The sequence below is a fragment of the Aythya marila genome, assembly GCF_965140915.1.
Source record: "Aythya marila genome assembly, chromosome: 1".
In the NCBI taxonomy this organism is placed as follows: domain Eukaryota; kingdom Metazoa; phylum Chordata; class Aves; order Anseriformes; family Anatidae; genus Aythya; species Aythya marila.
Genome location: NC_139042.1, coordinates 153,889,482 through 153,910,661, shown reverse-complemented (window position 1 = coordinate 153,910,661; position 21,180 = coordinate 153,889,482). Strand labels below are relative to the sequence as shown.

The following is a 21,180-nucleotide window of genomic DNA, read 5'->3' as shown; positions in this document are numbered from 1 at the left end:
CACAGCCCTGAGATGCACATCCATAAAGAAGAAAGGGCAACCACGGGGCTGGAGAGGGGAGGAAGCAGCAGAGGCTCCCCAACAGCCGCCGGGTTCGGTCCCTTCCTCACCACGCTCCCGGAGAGGCTGTGGGAGGCTGGAAGGCGCGTGGGCAGCAGCGACCGTCGCTCCCTATTCCTACGTCTTGCTGGCAGCTTCTGCCGTGGAGCAAAAAGAGATGCTGTACTTGAAGTGTCAGTGAGAAGTTAGCTGAGGGAAGGACACGGGAAGCTGCTGTGCCCTTCGCTGCTGGAGCGGCACGGCTCTCGGTACGGCAGCCCCAGGCCACCGCCTCCCCTTCGTGGTGGCAGGAGGAGATGCGCCCGGTGGAGGATGGCAATTAGCAAAAACTCTGTTTGAAGGCAGGGAGAAGCACACGAACGGATTCCAACGTGGAGACCTGGTGAAAGAAGCAGCAAGCTCGAAGTACTTCAAGTTCAAAAGTTTCTCCAGAAGTATGACCAGAGACGTGTGACCTGGAGCAAAACTGGTGTAACGAGACGAGGAAGAGCGGGAGGAGGAAACTGGCACAAAGACAGGAGGAGCGTGAGTAACAATCTCCATCAACTTCTGTCACAGAGGGTTTGAGTGTCTAATGGCTTCATCACAGAAAATGTCGTGGGTTCTCTCCCTCCACACAAGCAAACAATGTAAAAAGAACTGAGCTACCTTGCTGTAAGAACTCTTAATACTTCTATCATGCTTTTAATCTTTAAAGCACTTTACAAACATGTACTACTTGATCCTCACAAAACCCCTGTGAGGTAGGTAGGTATTATTAACACCCCTGTTTTCCAAATGAAAAAACAAAGGCAAAGAAGTTCAATGACTTGCCCAAGGCCAAAGAGGGAAGAATAAGGGCCAATGTTCAAGGTCAGGAGTTCCAGGCTTCTGGTCCTGTGCTCAAAACCACTATTCCAAGCATCTTTTTAGAAAGGAGACAACGGATGGAAATGAAAACCTATAAAGTTTAGAAGAAAATGTTAAGATTTAAATGGTTACGTCAGAAGGGGAAATGTACCACGAGGTATTTTTGTGAGTTGAAACTTCAGATTTTTTTTTCCTTTTTTTAAAACTTTTTGTTGTTGTTGAAGGCAATCTGACAGAGTGGAACCCTGATAAGATCACATCTGCAAGGCAGGCGCAGATGCGAGAGCGATCATCAAGTCTCTTACTTATTACAGTACTGTGAACGTCAACACAAATAAAATTGCTGCATGAAAACACTGAATACAGGCAGGATAACCTCTCGGTTTATGGTATTACGTCTAAGATAATGCCAAGGATAATGCAGGTACCATGGTACGCCATGGACGAAGGAAAAAGTCAAGTCAACAAAGGGTCCCTAGGAAGATGATGAAGAGGGCAGCGAGATCTACACTTTTCTGAGGAGACTGCTCCTGGAAGCTCAGCGAGCTTCAAGGAACGCAAGAAATTCACACAATGGCTGCGTTTTGGAGATGTGAGGAAGTGAATCCTTTTTTGCCCGTTATGCTACCAGCCACTCCATGGATAAAAAGATGATCTTTCTTTTCAACAGAGCCTTGTCTACACATCAGTCTACGTTCCCCAAAATTGCACGCGCTGCCGATGTTGAAAAACGCAACCCTCGCGGTCGTGCCTTGATCAGCACCACCAGGACCACCTCCACCGTCCTGTCCATAGCTGTGCCAGGAACAGCAGCAACGAGGATTTTAGGGAAAAGAGGGTGTAGACGGAAGGACCCGCCGCGTCCCAATTCTCCTGGGAGAGTGCAAGACTGTTGTAATGGAAAGCGAGTAGTAAATCCAAAGAAGCCAGTGCCTACGGCACCGTGTTTTCCTGAGCTTGACCGGGGCCAGAACGCAGGAGGCGGCGGCGGATCGCTCCCCAGGTAGAGCTGGTGTCCCAGTCACCCTCCTGGCCCTGGGTTAACACTGCATGGCTACAATTCACCATCCTGCAGCAGCTTTGGAGCCCGTTTTCTTTTGTAGTCGACCTTCGTTTCCCCAAATCTCTGCCCAGGGGCCGAATTCTGAACCAAGAGAAGTTCTTGGGAACTCCTGTCTATTTCCAAGTTATCACTTCACCACCCCCCAAATGGTAACGGATCTACCATGGACACAGAAACTCCTGAACAGTTTAGCAAAGCTATCTTCGTCCCCTACGCCCCCTTTGCAGAATGCATAGTTTACAATTCACTTACAAAATAAAGAAGCAATGCTGACCACATATGGGACCTTTTTTTTTTTTTTTTTTTTGAAAAAAGAACAAACAACCTCTTCTTAAGTTCAGTATCAAAATTCACATTTGCATAATAATACATTTCAAGGCCATTAGAGAGGAATGAGAGCGAAGCAAAGAAAACTGCAGAGTCTCTCCTCTCTTTGTCTTCCTGAATAGAGCTGAGGGATCCCACTGGAGTTGCTTTTCAGGGTGGGAATTGCGAGGGGCTACAGCAACAGCTCTTGATCTCGTACACCTCGGTTTGGGTGGGACGAAGAGGTGAATTATTAGAAAAAAAAAACAAATGGAAGGAGACACTGCAGATTCCCATGTTTAGCTACAAACAGCTTCGAAGAAACAAAAAATTACTTCAGATTTCTTTTTTTCTCCTTTTAAACACTTCTACCTCACCATTTCAAAAACTCTTTTTTCTTCTTGTGTAATACCCTGTTCATTTACATGGCAACATTAAGTGTGCTGGAAGTTGAAGGGTTGAAAAAAATAAATTCTCCTGTTTCTCTTATCAGGACACGGACAGAGGGTAAAAGTGTGCCTGCACCCACTATTTAACAGAAGCTACAAAACGTCATCTTGTCTACATGTATAAATTTGTCTCAAACATCACTGTGTTTCAATTCTCCAGTGCTTACAAAAAAAATAAAGCCACACGCACTCACACTCATGCACACCAACGTAAAGAGAAGCCACGTAGTACATGTACAAACTCAACCTGCAACGGCAGCCTAGCCTAAAACTACCAACAGCTTCTGTGCATCACACCGCCTCCCTCCTCGCCCCCCGCCCCGATCTCTACCACAGATGAATACGTATTGTGCAGTGTAGAGACCAGCCCAAGGATGCTGCTTGCCAAAAAAAAGGGACCAGTGGGCTGGAATCTCAACGTCTGACCTCTTGAAAGAATAAATTGACCATTGTCTCCCCTCCAGCCCCAGAGGTCTCCTCAATTAGTCACTATACTCACAAAGGCACATTCATAAATACCACATTTAACTTACTGCTTGTAAAAACACAGAAGGAGGAAAACATTAAGCGCTTATACCCCGACCCGTCCCTACTGACCCAGCAAGAAGTATCACAATAACGTGTCACTTGGTGAGACCTTACGCTACCTTTAGAAGGTACATATTAAAGAAGTCTTCCAACACCTCTTTTTAATTTTTTTTTTTGCATAAATGAATGCTTTTTTTTTTTTTGTTTTTGGCTTACATATTTTGGAATACAGCACACTCACTATAAAGCTCTGTTGTAAGGCTACCCCCCTAAAGTAAGGCTGTTCTACCTTGGCTTGCATTTTTCACTTCATTTTGCTTCTTTCTCCACGCATCCCCAGAACAAAACAAAAAAACCCACACTTGACGCCTTATATAGAAAGGGTGAGCCGTATCTGGCAGGGAGAGGGAGGGGAAAGCAAGCACGTAATATCATAACCATGTCATAAAATAGCTACTCTAGCAAGCTGTGCAACCTGCTCTGACTGAAGCTTCCACTTTGTCTCAGTTTAAGAAAACAAACAAACAAACAAAAACAGATTAAAAACTTGAAGAAATGAGTTCTGTGAAGGCGACAACGCACACTGACACCCAAGGTGAGGCTTTGTGCTCAAGGAAATGTTTCTCGCCACGCACCGCCTCCTCGTACTGCGCACCCAGGCAAACTTCTCCCAGCTCTTCCCTTCCCCTCTGTCCACCACAGTCAAGAGTGTTTGCTGCAAAAATACTTCATGCTGGCTGGCACAACGCGTTTGTCCCTCTCCCCCCCCTTCCCTGGAGTGCTCTGTGTTCAGGTACAGAAGGGCTGTCAGAGTCAACTCACAAAACCCTCTCGAGTTACCAGGAGCCCTACCGCTGCTGAATGTCGCCAGTCCCGACTGCCACACACGCACACGGGGTGGAAATGGCTCTTTGCAGAGGGCACTTGATTCGTGAGGAGCTTGCTCACGTAGCGCAGGATCCCGGGGGATTTTTGGAGAGAAACTTCCCTGCATAGCTCAATGAAAACGCGCACGCCAACCGTAGAAGCGGAGGGATGTCGGCTGCTGCGTGCCACAGGTGAAGCTGGGCCTGATGAGTTTTAACAACAGGCTCCACACCCTCAGGAGCTGTGGTGCTTTTTTTGTATCGTAGATGAAACCTTAACTCACTTTTCACAGAAGGATTAGAAGCTCTAGTCACTGCAGCACAAGGTTTAAAGTTCCAGGTACACCACGAAACAGAGCTCTATTTTAACAGGACCCTGACTCAGTTTTCACAGCAGTGCAGACAGACGGACCCTTGGCTCCTACTGGAGACAAAGCTCTGCTTGGAGTCACTACGGGATGGACCTGGCTGTTTCCTATCACCTACTGCGGGGGAACTTTGGTAAAATTCATCAACACTGGTATTTACAGGGACAGGACACTCAGGGAAAACATCGTGAGGGACACGAACTAGCAGGACTGCTAAAGATCTCCAGTTAGGCTCCTGCCGTCTAGGCCAACCAACAGCTCCACTCCAGCATCGTTCAGGGTTTGCATTTTAGGTTGGGATGTGAATTCAGCACAGCAGGGAAGCGGGGTTTGTCAATGCCAGGGAAGCTTTACACGTTTCCCCCCATTACTGCTAACACCCTTCTGCCCCACTGAGAAGCCTCGTAAGGGAGGTGAAGGAAAAGGAAGAAGATTTGGACTTCAGACATCTGCGTTTTGATCACAGCAGGAATGACTGATATGATCTAACAGCATCAGGCAATAAGGTTTGTGACATTGCAAAACTGTAGCAGATAAACGGTATAAAACTGAAATGGTATTTTGTGCAAAAAAATCAATTTAGTCACAGCAACAGATTCTGCATATGTTGTTTCAGATTCAGGACCAAAGTTGCATTTCAACAGCTTTTGTTTTTTGTTTTTTTTTCTGAATTCATTTCAACTTAGCTTTCTCGGGATTACTTTCCTGCCCACAAATACATGCACACACTTACAGATAAGAAAGCTGCTCCCGGGGGGAACCAGGGGGCTCCTGGAGAACCTCTCCTCTTCAGAGAGAGGAAAAATCACCTTCTACTCCATCAGGACCCATACCCTGAGATGCTAACCATCTGCCACAAAAACAGCACTTCAATCCACTTGAGCAACCTGGATGGTAAGGTCACAGGAGCTACAGTGAAGGCGAGATATACAAGACTGATCCCTTTGCTGCTTTGGAAATGTAACAGGTCCTCAGCTGCTACCTGGACCCTGGTCCAGCTAAGGTTTACTTGCACAAAGAGCCCTTCCTTGAGCAGCGCACGCTCGTTTCAGGTCAGTGGGACTCATTTATAGGAGGATCACTCCCAGTTTCCCAGACTAGACTTGACCAAAATTGGGTATCTCAGAAAACACATACAGTACTCCTCCTAAAGTCAAAAGGAAAAGCATACGCACGAACAAATTTAGAAGCCTTAAAGGTAAACATAATTAAAGAACGAAGCAACAAAACAACCCCCCCTACAGTACTACTTGGGTGCACTATCAAGACAAACAGTGGAAGATGTGGCAGCATTTTTAGGAAGGAAAGGATGAGGGAAAAAGTTCAAAGGACTAAATGTTTAGAAGTTAATGGTAGGTTAAAAAAAAAAAAAAAAAAAGAAAAGACAACTTAATATAAAGGTTCCGTTGTTATTTCATCTCTGAGGTGGTTATCCCAGCCAGTTTGTTGAAAACATCTTGTTTATATTGCAAAGGAAAAACGCGCTTGGTTTAATATTCTTGCTCACTACGCACACCACTTAACCTGAAGCAAAATAAAAAACCTGTAAGAAAACCCTGACAGCCTGCGATTGGGAAAAAACAGCAACAAAAAAAAACAACCACTCTCAAGACTGCTGGCCAAGTGTCCAGGGAAGTACAAAAACATTGGAAAAAGCTGGCAAGTCTTTCGACGTGCATACCGAACCTGCTTTCCAAAATAAGTGTCCGAGGTCTCAACACAGGTTGCTGAGCTGCACCCGCTCCTCTTTACATGTATGTTTTTTGCTTGCTAGGCTTTGTTATCATGGCTAAAATGAAATTGTCAAACGGAGTGAGGAAATGTCAAGCCTGTTAAAAAAAGCCCCAGCTTGATGCACGCTGCAGGCTGGGGGGTGAGCCAGGAGGCCGGTGCCAAATGGGTACTTGTTTAAAAGACTGCTAAGATGGAGCACTGAAGGATTCAAAACAAAACAAGCAGGAAATCTGAAACCACCTGCAAAGTATATCTGAACTATGTAATCTTGAGAACCAATACCGGGAACAGAATGATAGTGTTCTCTGTAGCTTCAGAAAATTAAAAAAATAATAAGCCTGGTTAGCAGGGTGCTCAGAAATCCTTGGCCGAGGTTAGGGATGCCAGGACTGAGCCGCAACATCCCTGTTAGCTACACGTAATTCGGAGAGGAAAAGAACTGTCACCTGTAGCTGGAAAGCAGTAAGATTAACGTGGCTTTGCTGTAACAATTCGGGAAAACTATCACTGGGGAGATGGTCACCATCATTCGCAGGCCTGTGCCTTTAGGGCACGGAGGAGCAGAGTGCTGCATGGCAGGAGGTTTGGCCCCAGCAGGTGACCGAGGCTCCAGGCTGCAACCCCTCAGCAGTCACAATTCACTTCCAAGTGACTGCCAAGCTCCTGGGCTCTTTTTGACAAAATCCTACATTTCTGCTTTTTTAGGACACCGCCGGTTTGATGAAAACACAGCCTCTAGCTTAAAAAAAAAAAAAAAAAAAAAAAAAAAAAAAGAAGCTCATTTGCTCTCCTTAAAAATCACAAAATAAAACTAAAAATAATCTTCAACTCCCAAATGAACGCCCCTCTACTGGCCTGCCATACATTTATTTTTTCCTCCAGATTAGTTGATGCGTTGGAATCGACACAGACGTCTACACTCATATGCACACAGAGCACAACACGAAACCACTGGGCAACTGATACGGAGAGGACAGAAATTTGGCATCTGACTTTTTTTTTTTAAACAGTAATCCTAACTACTGTTACGTAACTCGGCGCACGACCTGCTTACGCAGCATGCTTCTTTTTTTTTTTCTTTCTTTTTTTTTTTTTTTCTCTTTAAAAGCGGGTACATTTCCATTAAGCAACTCTACACTGCCTCGCCTTCCCTCCCTTTCCCCTACCGTAGGGCATGCGGGTGCGTGGAAAAAGGCACTAGCGCGGTTTTTGTGGTTCCAGCCTGGCCACATCAGGCGGAGCGAGAGCCCCCGAGCCTCGGGGCTGGGGGCCAGAAGGCAGCCGGCCCAGCACCGGGCTCTCAGGATCAAGACCGAACGCCCTGACAGCCAGCAGCAACAGGGGGAAGGCAGGAGGTTTAACAGCTTTTCCCCTCCTGGAAAACTAACCAGAAAGATCGGGGCAGGGGGGCGGGCTGGGGGTGAAGAAAAGCAAGCAGCAAATCTCCAAGTGGGCAATAAAACTGAGCGAAGAGCTGAAAATGGGGAATCGATTTCTATGGGATGTTTCATTGGAGTTTTCCCGCATCGCCTGCCTTTGCTGTACAGGCAGGCTCCAACTACTTCATTCTTGGGTTTTCTGTCAGCACTGGTTTTCTTTAGCACTACTCACAAGTGGTTTAAAGAAGCACCATCGTGTTATTTCCTGCTGCTGCCCCTGACCGAGGACTCTTTCGGCTAAACTACACTGCATCTTCTGCTCGGCTTACAGTTTCGCTTTGAAAAAGGTGCTTGGAAGAATAGTTTAGTTTCAATCGAAAGGGAACAAAGTGATAAGATTTCCATTCACGCACTTCTCTTCTCCATGCAACTGCGTGCGTCCGCGTGAGCGACACAGCACTGCGAACGGGAACCCTCCTTCTCCCCCACCGTCAGACCACAACGGCTTGCTGTTGCTGATCTTGAGAAGTTTTGACGTTACTTGAACTCAGACAGTCTCTCAAACCCTTGATCCCCCGCTTGACAGTAACATTTGGAGATATTTTTTTTTTACTTTTTTTTTTTTTTTTTACTTTTTCTTTTTATTAATTTTTTTTTTAGCATTTTTATTTTAAAGTAAAAACTTTCAAACATTTTGAAGATTCAGGAACTTGAAAAAGTTTATCAACAAGAAACAGCCATCTATCTAGGATAAGGTTAAATAAACCATCTTCAAAAAACTGGCTTCCTACCCTAGAATTCCTGAGAATGCTTGCAAATTTAAAGCAGGAAAATAAAATGTTAAAATAAAAACAAAAACACTGTTAAATGCTCCCAGAGTTAGTCTTCATCTAAAATATATATATGCACTTTTTGGTCTTTTTTTTTTTTTTTGTACGTTTTAATTTTTTTTCCCTTTAAGCTTAGAATGGAAGAACAATTTAGCTTTTTTTTTTTTTTTCTTTTTTTTTTTTTCTTTTAAATATTTCAAATCCCTCATTACGTCTTGTAAACAAGAGGGGCTCTAGCACCCGGCTTTCACCGTAGTTATCGCGAGGAACTCAACTAACCCAAAGTGCAGGAAAAGGGACCTTAGGGCAGGCTGGGAGAGAGAAGTGAGGGTGGAGCACAGCGATGAGCCAGCACGGAGAGCAAACCGTGGGCGAGGACGGGCACTTGCTCGCCTCGGGCCCACGGCGCTTTGCTAGGAAGTGCTGCTGGCACTGGGCTGCTCGACACCTGCTCTGGGCTTCAAGCGGAGGCTATCGGAAGCGAAGCTTTGCGGATGCGTGCAGGCGAGGGGCAGCGAGCTAGCGGGAGCTGGAAGAGAAGGTTTTTGCTGCTTTGTGCACGCTGGGCTGAAGGAGGAGACGTGATAGGAAAGTATATCCAAACGGGGCCGGAGTATGCTGCACGCTCCAGTTTACTAAGCGAATACGAACCTACTCATACTTTTTTTTTTTTTTTTTGTCACGTAACACTTTGCACACCAATCTACGGGCATGTGTGAATGCAGCATTTCCCTCAGTCAGCCTTCCTCGTGACATTGGGTTTACACAGAGAGGGCGAATCCAAAAAAAGCCACGGAACTCCCTAGGCCTTCCCCCCGCCCCAGCACAGGCACACGCACGCACACACACACCCCTACCTCACCCCCATCTGCTTTCGCTTCTCCCCACCCAGCTGAAGAGTTAAATGTATTAGACACTGTTGTATCCTTCAATGAAACGCTGAAGAAAGAGGCTCCCCTATCCTCCCCCCCCGGACAGGCAATGAAAACGGAGAACTGCTCCCGCTGAGGGTTGGAATGGACAGGTATCTGCTGGTACTCAACGTCGGCACTTCGTTACACAGTATGACAGCTAGACAACGCCGCGCGGGACTGCTAGCGCTTACGGAAAAAGTACCGGCATCTCTCTTCCCTTTTTTCCCAGTCCCCCCTCCTAAAGACTTCTGGCTTCGTGTAAAGGGATGCTCCTTCAAGGCTGCTGCAACTCGCCTCCCAACAAGCAGTCTTGGAAGTTTTGTTCCCGGCGCACACATGCACGCACACACTGGCTATCACTGTGGGTTATATAGGTTACCCCTATCCTGCCCAGAGTACTACTTACACTGATGCTAAAACAAAAAAAAAACCCAAACCTTTCCTTAAATACAGAAATTAAAAAGCAACAGTACAGAAAAAGTAAAAACAAAAAAAAAAAAACAAAAAGGTGCAATACTTTAAAAAAAAAAAAAAAGTCTTTGCTAGTTATATACCTCCCTAAGCAAAACCACGTACACAGGAAAAAACACAACACAGAGAAACAAAAGGAAACGTTTGAAGTACACACTGGTTTAAGAACATTCGTAAGTAAACGTTTCTGTCAGTGATGGTCTGGCGTTGTAATACACCAAGGCCTGGCACAGGTAACGCTCACCGTGAAGACGCAGAAAGGAGTTAGCTGCATGTGCTTTCAGGAGATGAGGCAGGCCGGCCAGCGATTTGCTGACACGATTTCATTTTTGTCAGTGTTAATACAAGCAGTGAATCAGTTAAAAGGCTAATTTGGTTGGGCTGGACTTTCAGGGTTTTGATGGATTCTTTGCGAATGAATGTGGGTGCTTGTCTATGCATTCAGGGGAGAAAAACAAACGCTCGTCTTTTTTTTTTCAAGGTACTGAAGCTTGCAAGAGACTGAATAAGAACATTCGTCTTTGTCACACAAAAAATGGCAATGACTTCTTTCCTCCCCTCTTCTGAAGAAAAAAAAAATGGCTTGCATTATATAACAAACATTCTAGGGTTCACTCAGTACAAAAACCCCACATGCAGACATAAATAAATAAATACACTGCTACTCAAAAGACAACATTGGCTCCCCTCTCACCAAATCCTTTGGATATGGCAGTGTTCCGCTCTACCACAGGGTTAGAACAAGGGCTAGGAAGCGACTACCCACTCAGTATGATCTGCAAACTTGAGATAGCACCCTGCTAAAATGAATTTTAAAAAAACCTACTGACAAATTTTAATCCAGCCCAACTGGATTCTGCTTCAGCCACAGGGACTCCACCGTGCTTGTCTTGTTTTCTGAAGCAAGACACGCAGATGGCCAGCCAGCCCGTAGACCATCAGCAATGCAGCGTTTCAAGATTATATATATAGAGAAAAAATGCACACACACGAACATGTGCACACGCACTCACACAGAAACAAGCACACGTGGGCAGTTACATGTGCCAGAACACACTGGTACTTATCAACCAGCCAATCACAAAGTGTTGGTTTTTTTGTTTTGTTTTCTGTTTTGTTTTTTTTGTTGATTTTTTTCATTTTTTAATTTTTTTTAATTATTATTTTGTTTTTTTGTTTTTAAAGTGAGGCTCCGTCAAGTCTTCCCCTCCCCCCCCCACCCCGTTTTTTCTTTTGAATCCCACCCCTGCCCCAACCCAACATGGTAGACCTAAGGACGGAAACACACCCAGTGCAAACAAAGTTAAAAAGCTATTTTTTCAGTATATATGTTTCTTAGCAACAACTTCCGTATAACATGAAAAAGTGAAAAACTAGAAACTAATTTTTTTAATTTTTTGTGTTTAGATTTAAATGGTATGTGTACTTGCTTCACATTGTCTTTCTAAGTTGGCGTTCATGATTCAAGTATTTCAAGAGTGATATGTTCTCTTTTTGGATTCATATTCCAAACGAAAAAACTGAAGTTATATAAGGGAGGCAACTATGTGCTCAGACAGTCTGTCAATGACCCACCTTTTTTTCTCTCTCCGTTTTCTTTTTTCCTTTTATAAATGTATTTATTGCAAGTTGAAAAAAACGAAAAGGTCAAGTTAGTGCTGCTGCTGTTCCAAAAAAGGTCACGAGGTCAGAGTTGAAAGTTCTAAGTTCAGATTGAATCCGACCCTCCTCCCAGAAGGTCTCCAGGTAGTAAGGGAGCAGGGCTGCCCATTCTGTGTGGATCCTCTACGCTCGGGACCCCCCACAAGCTTGAAGAATAGTTTGGGGGCCCCCACAATGAAGCGCCAGTGAGATCGCCCCCACTGCTGCCGCCGCCGCCACCACTGCTCCACTGCCCAAGCCCTGTTGACCCACCAAAGAGATTCAAAGCAGGTCCAACTGGATCTGTCTGGTTCTGTCCCGTCTCCAGGGATTGCCAGCCTGCCGTGGGTGCACTTGGGGTTGCTGCAGGTGTAGGGGGCTGAGCTTGTGCCAGAAAGCGACTAACCTCTTCATCTGTGGCAAACTCAGCCAGGATGGTAGTGTTTCCCAACACACACCTAGAAAGACAGGTGGGAGAAAAAAAAATAATTAGACAAAGCTGGAAGTTCAGGGTAGGGATTCAGAAGGCACGGAAAGAACGCTATCAGGTGACAAAACCAAAGCAGAAAGCAGCTCGTCACAATGGAAAGAGCACAGAAAATGTCAGCCATTTGATACGGGGCAAAAATCAAATTCTCTATTGTTAGGCCTGCAACAAAAGCGTTCTAAATTTAAGCTAAGGCCCTGAAGATAAATGCGAGGACAATGAAAGTACATACGCAGTGTAGCTGAAATGGGAAATGCACATATGCCACCTTTCAAATAGCATAGAGCAAGAAAAGGCTGAAAAGCCCAGGAAGTTGAAGATAAGATTAGCCTCGCTTACACGATTTCAGTGAATTTTAGTGCTTATTACCACCACCCCCCAAAAATAGTCTCAAGACCTCTCACATTTTCCGAACTTAACAGAGCCACAGTCAATTCCAAAAGGCTTAGGTAACAGGAAACGTAAGACCTGCAGCCTTTCACAAAAGCTATTTCAGGTTTATCTCAAAACTTTAGCAGGTTCCCGCACATTTGGGTTACATATGGAAGAATGATTTTCATCTGAAGTCATTCACAAGGCTTCATAAAATAGCCCAAAGTGTACAGTAATTCGCATACTGGTCACAATTCCACCCTATTTGCACCTTCCTGGTTCTGTATTTACAGGTTTGTGCCAACAATTAAAACGACATAAATGGAAGGCAGCTTTGTTTCTCATCTTCTATTCATGAATGAAAGATCCCCTTCAAAGAAGCGCTCTTGGAATGAGTTTCCAAAGCACAGCAGTGGAGAGACATTTGGTGTTGATGACTAATGTGGTAACAAAGAAAGGCCACTGGGATTTGCTCACATGTGCAGTGCAGTCTGGGCCTTGGCCGCCTCCTGTTTGGTGTTGTATCGGATGAGGGCGGTGCCCTGGGTCAGGTTCAGATGGAATGTCAGCAGTGGGCCGTGCTGCATGCAGATCGTCCTCAAGGTTGACCCATCGATCTGAGGAAGAACAGCCAGGGTAAAAGGGACATTTGTAACTATTTCATCAAATGCACTTTAAACTCAGCAGTCACAAGTAGTTTAAAGATAACTGATCTCACGGGAAAGCAGGTGGAAGTAAAAAAGTACACAAAGGTGAGAGGATTTTATTTTCAAACAGCATTTCTGTATGCCTCAAGTTCTCACAATTACAGTGACTTCAAGCTCTCACAATTACTTTGCTTCATGCGACAATCTGACATGTTTTCCAGCGATTACATGCAAGTTGCGTTTCTCCAGCCATTAGGACTTGGACCAAAGAAGCAGAATTTGTTAAGCCTCCAGCACTCTGATTGCAGTAGAATTTACACCAACCAGTTTTGCAAAATTTGAAATCTCACCTCTGTAACAAGGGTCTTTTTTACTTTTCTTTTGGTGCATTTTTTGTCTTTGTGGTTATTAAACATGAAGTCACAGAAACAGACAGTGGTCTTTCTGCCAAACCCAGCAATGTTCATTCCTCCTGAACTAATGTTTTCACAGCAGTTGTTGCCTGCATTCCTTCCTGCAGCATAACAGCTTCTTACCTCCAGTAACTGCTGTTCTCCAAGGTGCTCTGTACAGACAGATTCCATTCCTGGTATGCCACAGGAACATGCACACACAAATGGGATCCGTATGTGCAGATACTTAAGGAAGTGTTATCACATTCTTCCTCTCCCCCCTCCCTCTTTTCAGGAAAAGAAAGTTTTATGTGGGTATAAATGTGGGCAAGATTAAAAAAGAAACTGAAGGTACTGTCTCTGAAATCACCTTAATCTTTACACTTCCTCCTCTCCACTGTAGTTGACCAACAACAAAAAGAAGATTTGTTATGAACAACTATAACCTACCTTCTCCTTTTTATTAATTCAATGCCTTCAAAAATATTTTTCTTCCATTAAACCATTACTAAAGCAGTAAACTACCCTGCAGAGGGCGGGGACTTAGACTTGTGCCTCTTCGTCACACCACTGCTGTTTCCTAAGGAAAACAGACTTTCCTATGAAAGGAGCATAGCTTGCCAGTTGGGGTGATCTGAAGGAGACTCTCTTTCCTTTCACATTGATGTCATCTTAAACTGCACTAGAAGCGTGGTAAATTACCCTGCTGAACAGGGAACTCTCTGTCTAGACCTCAGGGCGCTGCTGATAATCACACAAGCTTTTCCTAAGCCTTGAATAGAGAGACTAATTGGGATCGCTGAAACCAGGATCTCCACAAAATTCATTTCGAATGGAAGAGTTCTGAGAATACTTTTGCAGGAATAACCTAACGAGACTGCTTTTGGCAGGAGTGCTGGAAACATTCTGTGGTTTTACTATGGAAACACCAAAGCGAAAACTGGCAGTTACACCAGCATTCTTACAACACCCCAAAGAAACAGTCTCTTTAGCTGCTATAAACCATTCCACATTATGGTCATGCAACTTATCCTCACTTCTAAGAAAAACGTATTTCTGTTCCAATAATTTCTTGAAACTCTAGGTAAGGAAAGGCTAAGACAGTCATGTAGCAAATGCTGAACATCTTCAAGTTAAACGAAGAGACTGCAATTGAAAAATTCATCAGACTACTGTTTAGTAGAAACAATTCTTACGTATGCTGACAGATTTGATTTTTTTAGATCTTATTCACAGAGAAACAGCTGAAGAATCCACAAATTGGTGTCTTCGCAAAGCAAGTAAGTTGCCAAAGACAGTAACAGAAAATACCTGTGGAGTGAGATTGTGAAGAACCAGCCAGTAACTAGGACGAACTGAGCTACCATCACTCCAAGTAGATGCTGCAAACAGAAGAGAGAGGAATCAAAAAAGACTGGATACAACGAAAACCCTTTTTTCTTTACAGTCAGGTCTTTTGGTCTCAGACAAACTCAAGATTATCAGCCCTGCTAACATATGAAGCCTAATCTTTAGTCCTGGAAAGAAAAACCACATCTTTCCTCACATTTCACATCATGATTTACTTTTTACTGGACCTTTATCTTCTAGGAGTTTCCCATTCACAGACAGCACTTAACCAATGCCTTCAAGGCTTGAAAGGCCCCATGCAATAGGAATTCCCTCCTTGCAGCTCTGAGACCACCTCCAACTCATCCCCTGCAGCGGGACCTGGGATTCTCCCCCCACCATCCCAATCACTGACATGAAATTTCCATTTCAAGAAGGAACTTTTTTTTTTTTTTTTCCTTTTACCAGGCAACTGCAACTTTCTTTCCTCCAAACCATTAGTGCTGTAAAACGTACACTCCTCAGGTCTGATCAATGGTGCTATCAGATGATTTTTCTCACCAGAGGCAAGCCTTGAGTCCTGTGCCCCCCAGCCCCTGACCGATCGGGGTGCTGTGCTGTTCCATGGAGATGATGGTTTGGGGTTGGTCAGGCCAGGAGGCGGGCGGGGCAGCCCTGTAGTGTTCCTTGAGGAAATATGGTTTTTCCACATCTTGTTGGAGAGATGAGTGGGATTGTGTCCTATGGGATCTGGGGACCATGTTGATTTGTAATCACTGAATTTTGCTAGAAGATGAAAATAAAAGGCATGTATTAGAGAAACATAACAGATTCAACTAGCCTTCGACTATACTATTACTGTAAACCCTCTGACTGCAATTTTAATCACAGATAAGCACAAAACACAGAACCATAAAAACAGTTAAAAATTGCCATAACAAAAAAAAAGCCATGCCATAGTTAATCTTTGCTTATTTTATATACTCTAACAACAACAACAAAATCCTAGATTATTTGTGTTATTGTAACTAGCAACAGTATATTCAGTCATTAACAACTAACAGCAATATTTATGTCTGTACTGTATTTCTTTTGAGAACACGAGCGTTTCTTACAAGTTTGGGCACTACTGACTTATATTAAAACTGAACTTTCTTCAGGCCCTAAACCTGCAGAGACCTGAAATAACTGCTTACTGCTCCTGGTCTACTAAGCTAATGCTACCTCCTAAAGATGTCTTCTTATAAGATCAAAGCTTTCTCATGAAACAGATTTCATTATAAAGTCAGAACAATGACAGCACGTGAAGGTCATTGTGCTGTGTGACAACTGGACTTTTAAACAATCCTGACATTTATACGAGAAAACATTACACAATACCTATTAGGAGATCACCACCAGTGAGTATCCCTAACACACTTCAATAAAGTCCAATGAAAAAAATTAAAAGACTCCCTAAAACATCATTAAGTTATGGATATGTGGGAGCTTTTCCTAAACGCTTGTCCTTAACAAGGTGGAGTGTAAATTCTCCCATACCTCCCAACACCAAGAGACATTTATCACCCAGTAAAAAGAAACAAATGGACGTCAAAATTGTTCAAGTAATTTCCTTTTTCCTTGCTCTGCAATCAGAAGCAGCAAGCACAGACAAAGCAATCTAGGAGTAAAGGCACTTGTGCCAATTATCTTCATCAGAATTCATTTGTGTGGGTGCAAATACACGCATTAAGCTCTATTTACTAACAAAAGGTAGTAAATTACTGATTTGAAACAACGGATAAAAATCCAGATTTACAACATGACAGGATGTCACAAAATAATACGTTTGGGACTCAAGACCATCACATTTACAGCGAGAAGTAAAAGCATGCTTCCCTCTACATTTAGATCACCACATTTCAGTGACAGTAACTGTCAGCAGTAAGCAGGTTTCAAGCTCTAACCTAGGAAAGTATACAAAAGTGCTTAAAAAACCCTGTTTCACTTGGACAAGTTTGTTTTATAGATTTGTAAATTCCAAATCCCTGATTCCGATGACCCACTTTCCATCTGTTTAACACTGGTGTGTAGTTTAACAACTTGTGGAGATTTATGGATTTATGCCAGATAGAGGTCTGGTTTCTTCAATTCAGCTACTTCAGTAATGTTTTTTCCCTCCAATCTCTTGGGTTTCCTTATGTGCTAGACAACATTAAGCAGAGGTAAAGAGCTGATACATGCCATTCCATTTCCCAGGCTATGAAAGAGATATTTTTTGTGTCATTGGAATGCTGCATACACAGATACTGCTTCAAACCAAAGTCATGCCACAAACTGGCACCAGGAACACTGTTTTTCTTGAGGGGCAAGTGTGATTTTCAGCTGGCTTTGTGAAGATGTCAAGTTAACATATGAACACAGCTGTTATCCCGTAAGATGGAAAAATCATACAGTCCTGGCCAGATGCAGCTCTCAGCCACGTTCACCACTGCTGGTATCTGCACACAATTCTTCAGTTTTACGTAGTTATCAAAGACAAGGATGTCTCAAAAGAAAACTCCAGTATTTACAAGCACCTCAAAATCTCAATTAATTATCTGAAATGATAATTTCCAGTTTCCTACTCAGAAGTGCGTGCAGAGACCCTTTTTTGCAAGAAAGCTTTGTAGGCCTTACCAAGAATCTGAGGCAGACATCTAAATTACTGTTTACAGGCCAACCATCAAAAGACCTCTGACTAAGACCTTTAGTCCTTTAAAAATGTTCTGTCTCCAGGTTTCAGGGAACGATGAGTGTTATAAAAGGTGAGGGAAAAGTGTTCTCTTCACAGCACCCCAATATTCTAAAGTTAAGACGAATAAAATCACCTGCCTTATTACTCTACTTCCTTACCTCATACATACAGGAGGAGGTATTTAAAAATAAACAGGATAGTCCCCCTTTACATATGTCAATGGATCATATGTAAGTTTTTTTCTTTTACATCTACTGCTCACTGCGATCCTTTAACCTGTGTAACCAGGAATTTTTGTACCAGGTAAAGGGCAAGTGTCTTTCAGTCAATTTTTTTAAAGCAACTACAACAGAATGTTTTATCAGCAGAAGGAAAATGATAATCATCCACTTGAATTTTTATTTCCAAACCTCCCCAGCAGTCACTGAAAGGCTCAATATTCAAGGTGGAATAAGGAGGAGAAACTAGTTAATAAGTGGAAAATCTTTTGTCCAGGTTAATTTTGGAGCCCGCATACCTGAAGTGCTATGAACGTTGGTGAAGGAATTGTCAGAGGCACTGTAGGGCCAGGCACCAGGTGAAGGCAGCGAGGTGTTGAGGGAAGAATTAGACCCTATCAAAGGGAGAAGGAGAGAGAAAGAGAAGAGTAGGCCAGTTTTAGAGTTTCTGTTATCCTGTTAAATCTCAAAAAAGCCACAATTTGTATCAATGCCGACCTTTTACGTGATACACAGACACGATGCACAGGCACAAAGGCTTCCTGCTTAGTCAAATGCAGTAGACTTAATTGTGTTCTGACAGGCATGTTAGAATATTCTTGGATATCAGCACGACATTTTACCTGTGGTGTTGTCCCGCAGAAGTTGGTGGTCAGTATCTACAATGGGAGATGTGGCTGTCCCCCCCAGCACACTTCCAGGGGTCACATAGGGGTCCGATTCAGGGTCAATGTTTTGTATACCTTTCCATGGCACTCCTGGTTGGAACTCTGGAACAGGAGGGGAAAAAAAGAGTTAGATGCAGAGAGGAGAATGCCATTTACTGGAATTAATTCTGGACAATATTTTAGAGGATACAAGTCTTCTACACTGTTCCTCACAAGATCAGACTTCTCTTAATTAAGATCTGTTTCATATTTCCTCCCATGGCATTATCTCTAGTGACTGAACACAGGTCAATAACTGTAGGTGGAAGTGCATACAGCATTCCTTTGACTATTTGTATGTAACAGCATAGTCAAGACTATGACTCTCATGTCTATGAGATGAAAACTTGATACTACTGGTTCAAAAAGTTGTCACAGGAAGGGCAGTATTAGATTGCGATACTGCACTGTCAGGAGAACCTCAGTGAAAACATAAGAAATATCCTCTATCTTAGTTCCACCATTTACACAGGAGTTCTAACACCGCAGCATTTGCAGAATTAAAATTCTGTGTTTATCTTACCCACTGCCTTCATGATTTTGTAGATGTCAGTCATCAGCTCCTAATCTTCTGTAACTCTACAACATAATATAGGCTAACAGGTATCAAAATTCCTAATATGATCAACTAGCTCCACACCAAGAAAAGAATCTGTTCAGCTACTGACAAAATACTGCAGTCCCCTGAAGCACCACCTTATGTTTAAGGACCACCCAAAGCAGATTCTCAGGTCTAGTCACAAATGAGTCACGTCACACTCAGTGTCTCTGTTCCAAAATAAAATATCCATGAACACAGCTTAGGACCTGGAATGGCTGAAGACAAGGTAAGAGATGAGTCTGAGTCTTGTTTTTGTAAAGACTTCTGAAAACTGGCAAGACTGAAAATCAAGTTAAGCAAAGTCTTTAAAAAGTTGGTCTGGAACAGTTAGCCAGTTCAGAGAGTATGAAACATTGTGGGTGCACAGACTTTACTGAGATAGCTATTTCTTTAAATCTCTTCTGCCTCATCAGAAAATATTTTTCTTGCCGTAGTTAGACACTACAATTTCTAATTACTTTGTGTAGGCTTCCTGCTGTTGTCTATCTGTTGCACAGACTCCCAGTCTTGCTGATGCAAGGTCTGTCCTACTGGTTTACCCATGAGATGCACCTGCACCTTTATTTCTTTGTGCTTGAGCGGGTACACAGCAGATAATTTGCAGCAAGGAATGTTTTCCTGGAATATAAGAGTATTCCAGACAGAGAAAATCAAAGCATCTGCTATTTGCTGAACAACACTGGTGATTAATCCATGCAACTTCAAGGACACCAGTCTGGGTTTAGCGACTGTTTCACAGAAGATTATGTGCTTGTTTAAGTACATACATATTTTTCCTAGATATTGAGTTTTCTGGTGGACAGAAATTTCTGCCAGTGAAACTCTAGATGACTTTTAAGAATATGCTACTGCTGACTGTAACCCCAAAAGAAAGAAACTTCTACAAAAGCCACAAGATTGTTGAGAACTATTGAAATATGGCAGTACTCCTATCCTTTACGCAGCACAAGCAAATATGAACCACAAACAGCACAGCACACACATTTTGTACCAATACTGCTGGCAAAAGAAGCCTTGTGCTCCACAGTGGATCATATTTATAAACCATTCCTGAGAGGAAAAGTTCAAGCATCCTCAAATTAAAAAAGGTCAGGACAGGAAAATTCTGTTCCCATCATCACAAAAAGGTAGATTTTTAACTTTTGCTTTCTGATTCCAGATCAATCTGATCTTTAAACCCTTTTTTTTTCATCCTAACACAACACAAGAAAGGAATGAATACAAGGAGGGAGCTGGTGTTATGTATTTTGTGGACAGGTGCTCTCATGAAAATTTCCTGAAATGTAAAGTCACAAAACTACAGAAAAGACTATTCAGGCAATTCATCAGTTAGTTCCTATTTAGCTTTGCTGTTTTTTACTGGAAACTCAACATTTTTGTTTTTAAAAAATGCGATTCACCAAACAAATGTTTTCCTTATAGCGGTTAGTTACGTAAGATGAAGAAAGGTCCCAGCACATCAACCGTAAAGCTGGGGCATAGCCCCTGCCCTCGTGTAATACCTGGAGGCCAGCTGGCGTTGCTGGATTTGCTTCCGATCTTGTTCGTCGGTGGAGATTTGGCAGGTAACCAACTATCACCAGCAGGGCCTGCATGGCCACCTAGTGGGTCGCCCTGAATTATGTCAAACTGGTTGTAGGGCGACCCTCCGCGAGCCTTTCCAGGGGGCACTATTGCACCTGAAATATTAAAAAGAGACATTTGCACTCAGGAAAGGTTGGGGTCTTTATGAGAATATGGAATACCAAAACCAAAAAAAGTTAAGATGCATAGTGATGAGCTAAGATGTTAACTACCTTTAAGCAGTTTCACCTGAGTTATTTCACCTCTGGTGAGATGCTACTTAAAGAGTACTCTCAAAATAACCAATCCCCTCTCACCATTTTTGTGCATATTGGCATCTTGAGAAGCCACAGAGGGCAGCCCTTCCATCATAGTCCACTGTTTAAAGCGGGATTCTGTTCCAGCTTCTTTCCCTCCCACCATGCCATAATCCATGCCACTTGAGCCGAAGCCTGTGAAAAAAACAAACGGAAGCCATTATCAGTTGCTCTTTTTGTTTTAAACACCCTTAAATCAGGCGGCACTGCAATCAAAAATTCAAAATTCAAGCACAGCAAATGAAATATTTGAAAGGAACTTTGAAAATAGGTCGGTTAAGTCAGCATGCCTCTAAGATACATTTTGACATTAGGTTTGTATTCTTCTCTTATAATGAAAAGCAATGCAATTTTATCAAGAGCTGACATTTCT

At 43.2% G+C, this 21,180-nt stretch overlaps 1 protein-coding gene across 15 annotated transcripts in view; it reads right to left on the bottom strand.

Annotated features, from left to right (window-relative positions):
- Positions 1 to 11,056: 11,056 nt before the first annotated feature.
- The window catches only part of TNRC6B (trinucleotide repeat containing adaptor 6B), a 127,259-nt gene continuing 117,135 nt past the window's right edge, over positions 11,057 to 21,180 (bottom strand). For all 15 annotated transcript variants that reach the window (XM_082769421.1, XM_082769420.1, XM_082769426.1 and 12 more), the window contains 8 exons: positions 20,808 to 20,942; positions 20,430 to 20,606; positions 18,243 to 18,389; positions 17,919 to 18,014; positions 15,247 to 15,471; positions 14,668 to 14,738; positions 12,795 to 12,934; positions 11,057 to 11,916 (listed from right to left, as the gene is read on the bottom strand). In XM_082769421.1, the coding sequence (XP_082625547.1) occupies positions 11,526 to 11,916; positions 12,795 to 12,934; positions 14,668 to 14,738; positions 15,247 to 15,471; positions 17,919 to 18,014; positions 18,243 to 18,389; positions 20,430 to 20,606; positions 20,808 to 20,942 (1,382 nt within the window). In that variant the 3' untranslated portion in view covers positions 11,057 to 11,525. The remainder of the gene's footprint in view (positions 11,917 to 12,794; positions 12,935 to 14,667; positions 14,739 to 15,246; positions 15,472 to 17,918; positions 18,015 to 18,242; positions 18,390 to 20,429; positions 20,607 to 20,807; positions 20,943 to 21,180) is intronic.